The sequence below is a fragment of the Taeniopygia guttata genome, chromosome 7 (assembly GCF_048771995.1).
Source record: "Taeniopygia guttata chromosome 7, bTaeGut7.mat, whole genome shotgun sequence".
Lineage (NCBI taxonomy): Eukaryota > Metazoa > Chordata > Aves > Passeriformes > Estrildidae > Taeniopygia > Taeniopygia guttata.
The window spans coordinates 16,300,094-16,315,862 of NC_133032.1; the positions used below are offsets into that span (position 1 = coordinate 16,300,094).

General features: G+C 41.2%; 1 protein-coding gene across 7 annotated transcripts in view; it reads right to left on the reverse strand.

The window, feature by feature from the left end:
• LOC100217844 (neurabin-1) overlaps positions 1 to 15,769 on the reverse strand; it is a 58,365-nt gene that overhangs the window by 30,841 nt on the left and 11,755 nt on the right. The window contains exons 1-2 of one of the 7 annotated variants that reach the window (XM_072932255.1): positions 6,242 to 6,264; positions 3,408 to 5,265 (exon numbers count right to left, since the gene is read on the reverse strand). In XM_072932255.1, coding sequence (XP_072788356.1) covers positions 3,408 to 5,021 — 1,614 coding nt within the window. In that variant the 5' untranslated portion in view covers positions 5,022 to 5,265; positions 6,242 to 6,264. The other 6 variants (XM_072932252.1, XM_072932251.1, XM_041717525.2 and 3 more) reach the window with 6 other exon arrangements.

A 15,769-nucleotide genomic window follows, 5' to 3' on the forward strand; every position in this document is an offset into this window, starting at 1 on the left:
GACAGCAAGTTAATGCCTACATTACAAAGGAAAAATGAAATATAAAGGGATGGCAGAAGAATTACCTGATGTTATTTGCATTGTGTGTAATGCTGATTGTTTACACAATTTACTCAGAAAACTTTAAGACAAAGGCAAATTCAGTTCCCTTGCAAATACCTTGGACTGCTGAGTGTGCTTTACATTCCTTACTGGCTTCATAGGTGCCAATAAGAGACTAAAAATTGCTCACGTACCATAACACAAACCCAGGCTCTGAAGTTCTGCTAATAACTGTACTGTATCATTCTCTAAACTACTCCAGGAAAACAAGAACCGAGATAAAATGTTCCCCAGGGTCTGGAAAGATCAAAGAGCAGCAGGACTTAAGAGAGTCTGGTCACCCACAGCAAGTAAAAAATCCCATATGTCATTTATCAACAGCTTCTATGGAATTTAAACATTTCTTTTAAAGTCTGTGCTTGCTTTCACAGGCACAGGGCAACACAAAAACAGAGTATTTGTGCAATTATGTTCCATCTTTCCTGAAATTATCAGATCAAATTATGTTCTCAAGCCCTGCTACAGATGTCAACAATTATGGACCTCCATCACAGGTCAGATGCAGTGCTAACAGTGTTAGCTACCTTATACACCCCTTGGGAGCTCCCCAATCTCCTTTTACTCAAAGACCCTGCCAATATTCCAACTGACTAGAAGCTTTGAAACGAAATATTAATCCAGTTCTCTTTGTTGCAGTAGATTAAATGCTATTTTTAAGGTGCCTTAAGTTTTACCCATTACTGACACACATATCCAACCCCCCTTTTGCATATTTCAAATACAACAGTCAAAGCTACATCACTGCAGAATGCTGAAGATCTGAGAATGTCTTTTTTTCTGAACATTTTGAATTCTTCAACTCTACCAGATACCTGCTAAACAACAACTGCAAGAGACACAGATGGCTTCTTTGTCATCACTAGAGATGCAGAATGAAAGCAGCAAGAATGCAAGGGCAGCCTGGCCTCTCTCAGGAGCATCTGTGAGGAGAAGAATCACAGACCTTCTCTAGTGGCTATGAAGGTCTGAAAATGGCACTCCCATTTTAGTAAAACTTATTACTCTAAATTAAGCTGAAAAAAAGAAGCTACTAGGATACATTTCTCACTATGGCACTGCTCTAAGCTGTGGGTAGGGACCAGGAATAATCTTTTAGCTACCACTGAGATTTTTTTCTCTTCCAATTTAAGATGAACCAGAATCTATGAAGAAAAACGGAGAGATTCCCTTCTGTGAGATAAAACTGGGATTTTCTAAAAGGTTATTGAGATATCAGAAATACACAACTAAAGAAAGTTCTAGGTAGGCATAAAAGAGCTGGAATTCTTTATTTTACAGAGTACAAATCCCCAAAACCATATAACCAGGACTTATTCCCACTAAGTAGCATAGAAAACATGAAGCAAAAAGGCAGACATGGGAACAGAAATCATTGCTCAGGGAAAAGGAACAAAGAGGGAAAACCTATTGAAAATGGCATGCAGAAAGTGGTCTCTATACCCAATGTAGGAAAGATACAGTCAAGTTTCACTGAAAGGGGATAAAGGAAGGCAAGTATGACAAGCTTCAATTTAAGGGCCTTAAAACGTATCTCAATAACCTATTGCTATTAACTACAGTTTATTCTACCAATCCAAGTGGGGCATTATGGCAATAACTGTTATTTTTCATAGGAAACCACTAACAGTTGTTTCTAATGAAACAGTTGTTTCATTCATCTCTCAGATAATGTAAATGATAATATGAGACAGGTTGCTTACTGTGGCTTTCAGAGAAGCAGCTATAATTGAACAGTGCTTGTTACCAAAACCTGAGTTTTTGTCTACATGAGAGCTTCCATCATAGTTGGCACTGAGATTTCTACTAGGGTTCAACTATGCCTGGTATAGACACAGCAAAGAAGGCAAAAGTCTGTTAACAGCCACTGCTTCAGTAGGGTATCAGCAATGATCAGTAAAACCCTGCCTACAGCAGGAAGTCACTTAACACATTTATAGTAGACTCTACATGGCACTTTGCTCAGACACTGACTGCACAAATGCATGCAGAAATGGACTGATGCCCCTCTGGCTCTCTCCCAGCCCTAACCAGACTCATTATGCAGTTTTCAATAGCAGCACTCTCCCCTTCAGTGCTCCAGGTCACCACTAAAGCAACATCAACTAGAAGAAAGCCATATAAAGTCAGCTTGTCTATGGAGAGACTATAAAAAACCCACATGCAACAAAACTCACATTTTGCCAAATTTTTTTGCCACAATCAAAACATCTTCTGGGGTACAGCACTGGTCTGCGCTAGCAAACTGGGAAATTACAGCTCTCTGCTGTGGGAAGTTCAAGAGTCAACAGAATTTTTCCATCCCTCTGATCAGTAAAATGAGTCCTGACTCTCTACAAACAAAGTGTAAAAGCTGTTTATTAAAAATTATTTCTTTCAGTCATGTGATAGTAGAAGAGAAGCATGCTGAGAAAAGTCTGTACCGTCTCCCATTCCATCCTTGTCCATGTCTCCCAATTCTCCTTCCAAAGTTTAACAAAGACTAGAATAATTCAAGTCTGCAAGAGACTATGGGTAAACATAGTTTGAATTGTGGAGCAACTTATTTTGTGGGTATTTTTGTTGGGGGAAGATCAGACACGCAAGTATTTTTAATTTGTTAAAGTTATAACTTACACTCCTCCTCATTAGCCAGTCTGCCCTCTAACTTTCACTTCTGAAACTTTGTAACTCCAAAATAATCATGTTAACACTCCTAAGGCATGTTCAGCTATCAGTATTAGAACCAAACGACATATATATGGGTATTATTGGAGAGAATTCTAGAATCTTAAAATACAAGAACCAGTCATTTGGTATTTTCTTATAGTTAATTCCATAAACAAGCCTGAAGTTGAAAGTTTGAAAGTATGAAAGTTTTCTATGGGAAGGCTTATTGATTTGTCTGGATTTTTAAAAAAACTTTTGTGCCAAAAGGAAAACTGAAAATAATAATTTCTAATGCAATGCCTCAGTTTAAAAAAAAATTAAAGTATTAAAGGTCACGGTGTTAGTATCTGCTCCGAAAATATAACTGCTGCTGAAAAAGTCCAGCAAGTAAAATTTCATGTGCTTCACTACACTATCTTATGAAGCAGCTGTAATTAAGAAATCACTTGTGACTAATAATTAATTTTCTGAAGTGGTAACTTCTCTCATACTTAGTGTTGAATAAAAGTTATAAACATGCACTTATTAAATGCTTTTTAGAACTTAGAAACACAAAAAAAAACCCTCAAAATTTATTTCCTGAGTATTTTTGACTGCAAAACAATAAAAAAAACCAAAAAAAACCCAAAAAAAATAAAAAACCACTCAAATGTACTTACTTTGATAGGAGCTGTTGAGAACTTGACTTTTCGGTCTGGCGCTGGATCTTCCTCTTCAGAAAGTCCAGGAAACTCCTCATATTCGCTGTCATACATATAATCCTCCTCTCCCTCCAAAATTTCTTTGCCTTCAGGCTCTTGGTTTTCTGCCTCTGTGTCCCTGTCATAATCAAAAGCTGCATTCTCTATTCCAAAATCATTTAAGTTTGCCTCACTTTGCTTTTCTAACGCTTGCTCCTCTTCTTCGGTATCATCTTCCTGCTCTAGAACATCCTGCACCTGTGTAACTCCACCATCTCTTACAGACATCCCATCTCTTTCTTCTTCCCAACTGGTCTTGCTGCCATCCATAAACTCTTCTACCACTTCCAAAGCATAGTCGCTTCTCTTCCTTTCCTGTACATCACATATGAGCTCCTGATTCTCTTGATTAACGTGATCTTTCTCCAAGCCTTTTTTTTCATGCCCTGAGGTTTCATCTTGTGCAACCAGCTCTGTGCAAGTCACCTCTGTGGGAGAAAACGAGGAGCAAACACTATCTGGTATCTGCTGAGCCTCCTGAGCAGGCACACTATCCATATTCCATTGGCTTCTCTCAAGTACCAGTTGCTCTCTTTTGTCTTTTCCAAGTGCCTTGCTTGGCTCATCTCTGCAGATCTCAGGCACTTTGGGGAATGCACCTTTCTCCAGACACCTTTCAGCAATAGCAGATGAATTCAAAGTGTGCTGGCCTCTCAAAGGGTCCTGATTCGGAGAACTACAATTTTTGGAAGTTTCTTTGGATTCTTCAGTATCACTGTCACCCAGAAAGCTTTCCAGCCTCCTAGAAATGGGCCCTGCATTCAGAAAGGAACATTTGGAACCACTATTACCATGTTGCTGCTTCAACTCCTCATTACTTTGATTTTCAACTTTCTCCGGTGCTACTGGAGGACTTGCTTCTGTATTAAAACTGAAGTGGTCCACCACATTGCTGCAATCAGAAGCTGAACCATGTCTCCTCTTATCTTCACTTCTTTCACATTTGCTAGGGGAATATCTGTCCACTGAGCTCCGCTGTTTTATATTTCTCTCGAAGAGCTTCCTGGTCTCTGAAAATTTTTCTGCCAGGGCTACTTTGTCTAAGTCTGCCTCATCGCTGCTACGGATGACTTTGTCAGCAGCAGAAGACACAGACAATGAATCCACGGGACTGCCACTGGAGCTGGTAGTTGTATTAAGAAGATTATTTTTTTGGAGAATGAGAAAAGATGGACTACCCGGAGACGATCCATACTCTGCTGCTGTGGCCCGGCTGATCAGTTTAGTCTCAGCAGGTGGACTGCTTTCACAAGAGGTTGCGGAAGAAGAGCTTCCCATTTGCAGAAACATATTTTTGATCTTGTGTACTCTGTTGCCATAAGTGGCAGCTCTGCCTCGACTGTGTGGGTCACTTCCCCCTCCATTGGAAGAGGTGCTCAGCTTCTGATGCAAGCCCGTTTTGCTGGAAGCGTTATCAGGATTGTTTACACCATCAAAAGAACATTTGATAGCATGGAAATCAGATTTGTAAGCATTTCGGTGAGGAGAAGCACTTCTTAAAGTCCTTTCCCCCTTGCCTTCGGTTTTCATCATTGTTGAAGAGAAAGCTCCCTCCACTCCTTAAGAAGAATGGGAAGAACGATTCCCTAGCACAAAGCTTCCAGCCTCAAACACTATCCCAGAGAAGGTCCCAAAAGCAGCCTTTCACTTAGTCAGCCTCCCTGCTCGTACTGAAATGGAACGCAGGGGACTCTACGTGGAGAGAAAGAAATCAAAGCGCGTGAATGGCCACATCGGGAGTTATCCCCAGCGCAGATCGCGGTATCCGGAAAGCCATCTGCAGAGACACAGAGAGTTTCCATTAACGCGGGGCCTCGCCGGCGTGTGACACGAATCCGAAACTCGGGGTGGGAATCGCAGCCCAAGATCTCTCTGCGGGATAAAGCCCATTGTGTCGGCCGGGACGCGCGGACCCAGCTGCTCCTTGAGCACCGACCTGACGGCTCTGGCGGGGGATGCGGCGCCGGGCGGCCGCCCCGCCACCTCCGGCTGCCGCCCCTCCGCCAAGGGCCGTCCCGGGCCGGGCCAGGCCAGGCCGGGTCGGGCGGCGGGGGAGGGCAGCGCCAGCCCTTCCTGCCGCCCGGGAGAGGCCGGGCCCGGCCGGACCGCGAACACGCAGCGCGGCGGGGCAGGACGGAGCGGCCCTGACTCCCCGCGCCGCCCAGAGCGGGGGAAGCCGCCAAGTTTCGGCCCCAAGCTGGGGCTTCCCCGCGGTGGCGCTTCTGCGCCGCGGGGCCTGCGGGGCGCGCAGCGGGGCCGCCCCGGTACCTCGCCCCAAACTTTCCGAGCCAGCCTACCTGGGGGCGGGGGTCCTGCCGCCTCCTTCCCCTCAGCGTTCCCAGCCGCCCAGCGGCCGCACACACCACGCCATCATTATCCGCCGCCACAGCCGCCCGCCTTTCCCCTCTCTCTCTCTCCCTCCCTCCCACCCCCCCGCCCTGCCGCCGCCGCCGCCCCGCGCTCCTCACTCCACCTTCCTCCCGCCCCCGCGGCGCGCTCAGAACCGCCGCCCGCCCGCGCCGCTCCCCGGCCTCACGCTGCTCCGCGCCCTCCTCCGCGCTGTGTCTCGGGCCCGCCCGCGCGCGCTCCCTGCCTCGCTCGCACACAAAGAGAGGGAGCGGCGGGCGCGCCCCTGCTCCTCTCAGCGCCGCGGAAGAGACGGGCTGGGGGCGGCGGGCGCGACCGGCCCGAGGGAAGCGCCTCCTGCGCCGGGATATACCACGCCATAGCGGGATACGGGTTTCGGGTGATACCATGTCGGCGAGGCGAGCCGGCGCGGGGCAACGTCGGTGGGCGCGGAGCGCTCACCGGTGCCTCCGCCGGGGGAGCTGCACACGGTGGGGCGAGGGACGCTGGAGAAACGCGAGCTGCTGTGATGCTGCGCGCTACTTTCAAAGCCCGGGCGGCCAGCGCGGCGCGGGGAGCGCCAGCCCCGGCTTCACCGCAAAGCAGCGCGCTTCCCGGGAGGGAAAAGTGGCGACAGCTGCCGCGACCGAGGCTCGGACAGATGAAGTAACAACAGTATCAAGTATTCATTTTCTCCCCCCCTCCCCCTTCCTTTCAAAAATCAAGTTTGGTTTTAGCCTCTCCCGAGCAGGTAGGTGTCAGAGCACAGGAGGATCCACAGCCGAGGCGGTGTCCGGCCCCTCCGCGCACCTGCTGCCCGCGCCCCGGCGTGGGGAGCCGCGGTGCCGTGCGCGGTCCGGACACCGTGGCATGTCCGCGCAGGAACGGGGCTGAGCCCGCTGGGATCCTCGCACGCTCCCCGGGCGGGAAGTCACTGCAGCTCCCCAAGACTGGGAAAATCCTGCTCGTCAGCGGTAGCCCTAGCCCTAGGCAGTAATAACAGCAGTTTAGAAAGCAGTATTCCATACATTAAGTTCTCTCGTTTGTTAGTCCAAATAAAAGCACTGGCTTCAACCTACTGATCAGTCAAAGACAGAATTTGGACGACTGTTTAATTTCGATTGCAGTTCCTTTCATACATATAAAGCTCACACAAAATTATTAGAAGAACACAGAAGAGTAGTGGTAGTTACCAATTACCTGGCAACTCTTGTTGGCACCTGGCAGCAAATTGTGTAACAGTTATTTAGAAGTCTAAATACTTAGCTCCTTGGGAAAAAAAAAAAAAAAAAAAAAAAAAAAAAAAAAAAGCTTCACTGGTTTATTACTCAAGTCTATGATGAAATTTATGCATTCTCCCAGACATTCCATTCCAATTGACTCTGGCTTAACGTGGAGTCACAAGCTCAATCTAACATCTATGTTACGATATCTCACAGCTTGATCTAAAATCTGTGAATCAGTTTCAAATTAGCCTTAATCATGATTTTACAATAAAATAAAATATTATTGATATAACAGTCTTTCTACAACACAGACAACATTGTTCAGACGTTTTGTGTTTTCAAACATTGCAGAGGCAATGGAATTTCACCAAGGTCTGCCATTAGAGTCTTACATACACTTGGTAATATAATTCAAACATTTTGAATAAAATTTCAATACAGATAGTTTCACTGTAAGAGCAACAAATGTTTCATATTTTGAATATGTAGAGGTGATCTCCCACACGCTATGGAGGTGGTCCTTCATATCGCATTTGTAGTTTGGGTTGAAATTGCAAGGCTTAACCACCATCTCTCAATAAATAGTCTGCAAGAAGCTACTAAGGAAATGTTTTTTTAACAAACCAAAGGTACGTACAAGGTTGCTCAGCAGTTTAAGCACTGTGGGCAGAGAACATTCTGCATTCTGAGCAGGGAACCTGGCAGTATACAGGAGACCGTTCAAAGGAAAAATGGCAAGAGTTCAGGGACAACATAAAAACAAAGCCCAAAGCAGCTCTAAACCATGCTCAGGAAAGCCTGTGGCCTTTGTACTGGGTGCTGGTTTAAAGAGGCTGGAGCAGAAAGATACTCTTGAATTCTCCCATAAATCAGAAAGCAGGAATTGTAATTAGAGATCCTGAAAACAGATTTAATTGCATCAAAGAACTCCTATTTCTTTACAATTTCCATCCTAAATAGGAAAACATACAGGTTATTTTGCCTAGCTCTTCTGCTTAAGGACAATATTTACCTACATCAGTTTTCTGGGTTTTCTAGTGAGAAAGATTGATTTGCATTCAAGATGAGTGCAATGTGAATGTGAAAGAAATAATAGATTTGTTTACTGAAACAATTATTAGATGATGGGAAGGATTCAAGATGAAGACCTTTGGATTTTGAGCAATAAGTCTGGAAAGGTGACGTAGTATATGATTTCATCACAGTGAATAACTGCAATAAAACCTGGGAAGAGTATCTTACACATTTAGTCTGTAGTGCTTTCCTTGAAAGATGATGAAACAATGGTGAGTAAGCAAATGGTTTGCACTGAGCAAAATGTTAGGTAACATTTTGTTACCTAAACTTAGGAAAAAATTAGGAGTTTCAAGGGGGACCTTGGCAGCACAGTCTTGGGGAAAAAAATGTTGCTGTATATGAAGTTGTGAATCTAATGAAGACAGATAAAGAGGAAAAAAATTTTCAAGAAAAAAGATTCAATTGAGGGCACTTCTATAAACCCAGTTGTTAAAACCACCACTGAGGTACAATGTTTATTTCAGATGTACAAAAGAAATCTGTTTCAGTGATCATCATGGAGTGTTAAAGCATCTTCTGAACAAAACAATGATCCTGTGACTACTCTTGTCTTGGTTTAATTGTTTTAAAATCCCTCTTCTATTGTACACACATGGCTGAGCTTATGGTTTGAGGGCAATGTTGACAGACAGCAAACACTCCCTATGAGTGTATCAGAAGAGTGTCTAAACCAGAGTTGCCGATGAAAAAGACTCTCAGGAGGTCTAGATGAGGGAGATGTTCTGTTGTTGGTATGAAATTATCTTGTAAGAAAGCTCCAATAAATATGTAAGTACATCAGACTAGAGAAAATTATTTCTCTAGTTTCTTAGAGAAACTAGAGAAAGTTATTTCTTAAATGGTTTATATGCTTTTCGCTTGTAAGGACAGCTATCCTTTTATACTTTTATAATTACTGTAGCTAAATGTAGCTAAAATGGGGCACATATGTCATGGTCTGGATTAGTATTTATTGACACTGGTGGATTCAATTGTTGCTATTCATTTAAGGTGAGTATTAGAAACCACTAATCACATGTTCCATGCCAAACAAGTTTGAAACTGGTCTCATCACCCCATTAGCATACTTTCAACAAGTCACAAAAATTTTGCTCTTAAATCTTTTTAGAAACTAGAAGACTTGTGCCAGCAATGCTTTGGCTGGGGGCAGGCTGGTAACGCTCCCTCTCTCTTCATTGTTGCTTTACTGCTCCCTGCCCTGACTGGGCAGGACACAGCAGAGAAGGAATAAGTGCCTCCCAGGGCAAGGAGAGCTCAACAGGTGATGTAACAGTTCAACAGTCTTAAAGCTGCTGATCCGCTGAGCTGAAAGTGGCAGTGTGGGACAAACCCAGGTCTCCAGCATTCATTGCAAAATTTAATTCTCTGAACTTTTAAAAAGTTATCTGCTTTATCCACATTTTAGTTTTATAATGTAATTTGAAATGTAGTTTTATTATGTAATTTGAAATACAGTCTCACTACATTTGTATTTAATCTATTTAATGTGAGTTACATCAGCAGTTTTAAGTCAGAACAAGTCTGTGATTTTTAAAATATTTTTTCAAAAAGCCAGGAATAGAAGGAATAATTAGGCACTCAGAGTTCCACAACTATTTCTGTAGATTTTAAAAGTTGTATTTTAAGAAAATATTTTTCTATCATTTAGGAGAAATTAAAATGTTCTGGAAGTATTTCAGTCATATTTAGTATAATTCAAACAGCAAATTGAATTTGAAATAGAGCACCTTCTGTAAGTCTGGCAGGTAATTTTGTTATTTCAGTTATTAGAATTAAGAAAGCAACCTGTAATTGTAGAGGACTACTTATGTTAAATACAAAACTGAAATAATAAAGTAGCATTTTACATTAATTGCTTTGTAGCACTTCTTCACTAAAATAAAGTAGAATTTAAACCCAAAATTGTATTTAATGGTCAATAGCATTTGATCAATGAAGGAGGAGGAAAAAGTTTCAGAGCAGATGAAGAGAGACAAGTAATTTGGTAAAGGCAATGCAGCAATGACTGCAGACAGATATGGAACAAAAATCTGCAGGAAAAAAGCTCAGTGTCTAAATATGGTCAAATCCATGAAAGACATTTCCCAGGATAAAGGGCTGGACCAGCCAGGCTGTCATACAGTACCATGAGAAAAAAGGATGCAAAGATACCCTAGAAGAAAGTGAAAAAAAAACCCCAGACCACCACTATGGTAAGAGTTACAGTATGTGATGGTAAATTTGGGCAGATTTCAGAATGGGATTCTCCTAACAGCATTTTGTGTACAGCATTACAGTTGTGCAGCAGGATCCTAAAGACTACAAATGTGGGCAGAGAAATGCTCTAAACACAAGCTAATTAAAATTGACTTGGTTTCATTCAAATAGTGCTGGGTAATGTGGCAATGCCAGCAGTGCCATGAAGAAAGTCTGAGACATCCTTGTGATGGTCTTCGCCATTGTGTATGACATACATGTTCAGTATTTATTTTCAGCTCTAAAACTGAAGGCACAGTGGTTTGGGTGAGTTAGTGCCTACTCCAGGTTTTGATTCTCTTTCCTCAAACTGCTCTCCAGCACATTCAAGAAGCAGCAGGTAAAATACAGTGGTTCAAGTTGAAATAACAGCTAGTTCCTGTAGCTTTAGTTTTGTTTTCTCCTGCAGCTGTGACCCCTGAGACTCTCCGATTCTCCCATTCTGTGGTCAGCTGAGACAAGTTATATAGAAAGAGCTCTTTGGATAGAGCTGTGCTTACTGGTGGATGCTTTATTTTACAAACCAAATATCTAATACATATCCTATAACTAGCACTCTGATCTAGAAAAAAAAAAAATCACTATCAGTACAAACCTTAGTAAGATTTATTTTTAGTGCAAGTAACTATCATAGTGAGCAGTGTTATTAAAAAGATATCAATACTCAAGACTCAAGTCTTCGGCTTGCTGGGTTCTCTCTCATTGCAGTAGTATATATGTCACAGCAAACTTTAAACATAGGATATGAAATGGAATTTTAGAAACAGCTCCAGCAAAGAGGGGTTGTCATCTCTCATTCCCCAACATACCTGTCATGCACAGCTCCAGGGAGGGGCCATTCTGGTGAATTATACATCAGTGTCTACCTTGCTGGATTAAATTTAATAAATCAGAATTTCTTTGCTGATTGTTCACTCTCTCATAGATCCTCTCTGCAGAAAGGTGAATTTAATAATTAGTTCTATTACATCCTCCTACAGCCCACCCAAGATGCTGTTCCCCAGAAATGCTCTGAATTAATACCCTGACCACATCTTCTGGCCACAGAACCACAAATGTTGAATGAAGGTTGGTGGAACATCAGTGAAACCTGCAATGAGCACAGCCGGCCTGCCAGCACATGTTACTAATGGTCTTTGCAAAATGAGTAAAACTCCCTATGTTACAGGTCCAAGAAATGTTGAAGATAAACATAGAAGAATTTCTTAAGTCTCAAGAATCTCCTGAGCCTCAAAATAAAATATTGGCAGTTGAATTTCAATGTTGCATTTAAAAAAAGAAAGCCAGTTATTTATTGCCAGGAAGACTGAATAGAAGGAGTTTCCTCCCCTTTCAAGTCCCATTCCTGAAGTGTCCAAACCATCAGACTCACTTGCTACATTGTCAAATTTGTGAGTGAAAAAGAACAAGGGATGAAAGAAATGAGCTCTGTAGAATTGTCTGAAATGGTGGTTCGAGACCATGCTGAATTTTTCAAGCACAAAAAACAGATGTCAGCTTGACAAGGAGGCAGGAGTCTCGATAACAGCACCCTACTGAAAACAAAACTCTGTGAGTGCACTTTTCAGCTTCATAACTGCAGTACTGTTGGCATAGCTTTTACAGGATTTACAAGACTTTAAGACATAAACTTTGTGGTTATTGTTGATTTAACTGATTTCCAGTGCGAGAAACATACTGTTGCACAGTCTCTGTTTGCATCTGAGTGTTTCTTTACTCTGCAAGGACTTGTGAAAATGGGCCAGCTGGTTCAACCAGATTTGACACAGGCTGAGAGTTTTCAACAATAGTTATGTTCCTACCAGTTTCTTAAACATAGGGAGCCGGGGGAGAGAGGAGAAAGAAAGATCTTGCAAGATCAATCAAAGGAAAGGCTACAGCAAGAGATCACCCCTTATAAGCCTCCAGATAATCCTGTATAAGCCACACAAGACTGAAACCTGATGAATATATTAGTCACAAGAAAAGCCTTATTTTGAAGTTGCATCTTTCTTAAAGCCAAAGTCAGAGACACACACTGGGAGGTTCACTGGCTACTTTAATACTAGAGTTCACAGCACAATTTTTACTCTGATACTCTAGTTTCTGTCTGACCAAGCAGTTCTATACAAAACCCCGAGTATTTGTTATACCTCTCTATGTATGCATAACATAACTAAAGTATTTTTCAGATAAGAGATGACCTTAAATACTTTGAAACTGAGCCCAAATGGGAGAGTATTTTTAATATTCAGATTCCCTAGTTGTTGCTATAGGACATATGAAAGTACAACGCGAGCTACTTGCTATTTGCAAGGTAAAGAAAGAAGGTTTATTTTCTGACTCCAACTTTTATACTTTTCCAAAGGTCACAGTGGATTGGAGAGTGAATGGGCTACCTCTTCAAAGACATTGGACAAACCACTAGTACATTAAGTTTCTCTACCCCCATGAAGGAATGAAAACAATTTGTTGTTTAGAGAAATTGTGTGGGAAACTTTTCTAACAGAATGTAAACTCAGAAGGCTTTAGAAAATCTTAAGAATCAGGGTGACACCTAGTATTTCTTAAATCATAGCTATATCTAAGAAAAGAGAGAAGTATACAGAGCCTAGAGTTTAGACTGCCATCTAAAGATAAACCAATGCAGTTTAAAAGCAAAATAGAAGCATTCTGTGTATCTTTCATACTGAAGTATTAGTTATATTAGAAAAAGCAAAAAGGAGAAGCATGATCTTACACATAGATGAGCTCTTTCCTTCAGTTATTAATACTTTCAAATAAATAAGGCAGTATTTTGAGATTCCGTCAGTACAAATATTGCTCAACACCATCTAGATTTAGAATATACACAGGAAAAAAAGTAATAAAACATTAAAAGTTAAAATAACATTTTATGAAACAAATTGAGCTCCAAAAATTCAGTTATTTTTATATAGGTGTGAATTATAATTATATCAAAAAAGTGAAAACAAAATAATGAGATAAAATAGAACATAGAATTTAGATATAGGGTATAAATTACACCACAAAAGAGAAAATAATTTGTAGCCAAATTTAAAGCTTATTTTGATATTTCCAAATCAAAACATTCAGTTTTATTTTGAAAATAAATTTCTCATTAAAAAGAAATTTACAGGACAAAATGCGTATGAAGTGAAACATTTATACTAATGAAAATATTTTGCATTAACAGGAACTGATTTTATTTTTCTTTTAAATAGAAATTACTGCATTTCATTTAAACTGAATGTCACCCCCCCTTATTTTTAATTTAGGTTTTGAATTCAATAATACATTGTTCAGATGTACCAAGAAAAAGCAAACTTATGACTGAAGTATTTCCTATCCGTAAGGCCTAAGGCAAGTGGGAAAAAGAAATTTTAATTACTCCAATCCAAGCAAACAAGTAATCTATCAGAAGCAATCACCAAACTTCATGCTATTCTAAGATGATTAAAAGAATAGTACCTGATGAATAGAAAGCTTTAACTGCATCTGCACTGGAGAAAGACCTGACAACCACCAGCTCAAAAATCTGATCTAATCTGAAAATTGCTATCAGCCTGATCACTTCTAAAACGGTTTTAAAAACATCATTAGCAACTGGTAGCTTGTCACTGTTTTGGCAGCTATTACTAAGGTATTCACTTTGACAGAATACTGATGGAATTAGACATATTCAAGATGCATATCAGTACTCTCTGGGAAGATAAACAAAGTGTTTGTTCTTTTCATTAGTAGGCTAAAGTGTCTTTTTTCTCAGGAGTTGGAACCAGACTGGCTGATTTCCTAGGTGTCACAGCCAGAGCTATTTCAGAATTTGGTTCCTAGGTTTTCTAATTGCAAAACTTGTTTTGTATTTCTGATTTTTGGAACAGAAGGATGAAAAGCTATTCACAGTGGCTTTTAATGCAGCAAATACTATTGAGAGATAAATAGTAAAATAAGGGACTTTCAACTACACATCCTTTAGAAACAAACTGTTAAAAAGATGATAATTCCTATATAATTCTTAATGTTATTATTACAGCAAAAGTTACTGAGGATGTACTCATTTAAAGGACAAACCACTTATTTCTGTGTCTTCATTTAAGTAGTAATGTAGTACAACTAGTGGTCAGAAGTCAACTTACTGATTTCAAAAGATTCTGTGTCTGCATTTAGTACCTCCTTACACTGTTAGTCTTAATATTTTCAATAAGACTTTAAACAAGAAGAATGCCTTTGTCAATTAATCTGAAGTGCACTGAGATAATTAAACAATCATGTTCCCTCTGAAATGAACATGCTTTTGATGAGGTTCATGAACAGAGTTCTTAAAAGCCACTCCACATATTCACTTGGTGTATCCTTGCCTCCAAGCCAGCACTAAGGCAGAGGTTTACAATGACTGTGATACCATCTAAAATGTCGAGCTGGCAAGTCCATAGCCTTCCACCAACGCTTGGCGGGCAGGTCTTGAATGTCACAGCATGGGAAGCAAAACTGGGTAATTCTCAAGTACAGCTATGCTGAATCATAGGAAACGAAAGAGAACTTCACTTTCATTATAGACTTTCTCTACATTGAGGTTTAAACCTCTAATAGCAGAGTTACAGGCTGAGCCTGAAAAGCTGTACTTTAGTATGGTCACAACAACTGCAGTTTAGGTTACAAAAAAGCTGATTACAGCAACTGGATTTAAACATGAAAATAAAACCACAGAGCTACTCACATGGATGTCTTATGGGATGAGTAGATGAGTACAGAAAAACATCACAAGACATAACAGGAAGGACAGCAGAGTATTTGCCTTAAGGCACAGTTTAGCTCAGATACATTTATTGTCCCTATAGCTCTAGGTGGAGATCATAGCCCTGTGGTAATGTGTCCTGGTAGTGTAAATTATGCTGTATTTGTAATCCTTCCAAAGACTGGTGTCCTAATGAGACTTTGGAAGACTTAGGTCTAAGGAGACTTAGGCTGTCAGCAGGAGCCCAAGTCCTTGCATGTGCTAATGTGTCCTATTTGCAGGTCACACAATGACCTAATGTGCCTTTGGAAGACCTGTTTTGGAAGCATGGATGTGCACTGGATGATTTTGGCTGTGAATCTTTATACAGAGTCATTCCCCAGTGCTTGGGCTGACATTCCAAGCCACTGAGCATTTTTAAGTAGCTGGCCATTTTTTAACACCAGTAATAGCCAGAAAATGTTTCTTGCTCCCTAGCTCCTATGCTTCTTCCCAGAACTACTTCTGAGATGCAGACTAGGCAACATTGCGCTCTGCAGTAACAAATGATCAATAACTTGTCTATTTGTGCTTTAATTGTTTGACTCGTACTGTTATTTTTCAGCATCCGTTTTCCAACCCAAACAACTCCCCAGTACAGGCTGAAGTAGGAATTTTAAACCTGAGCAGTTCATCTCTGTGTC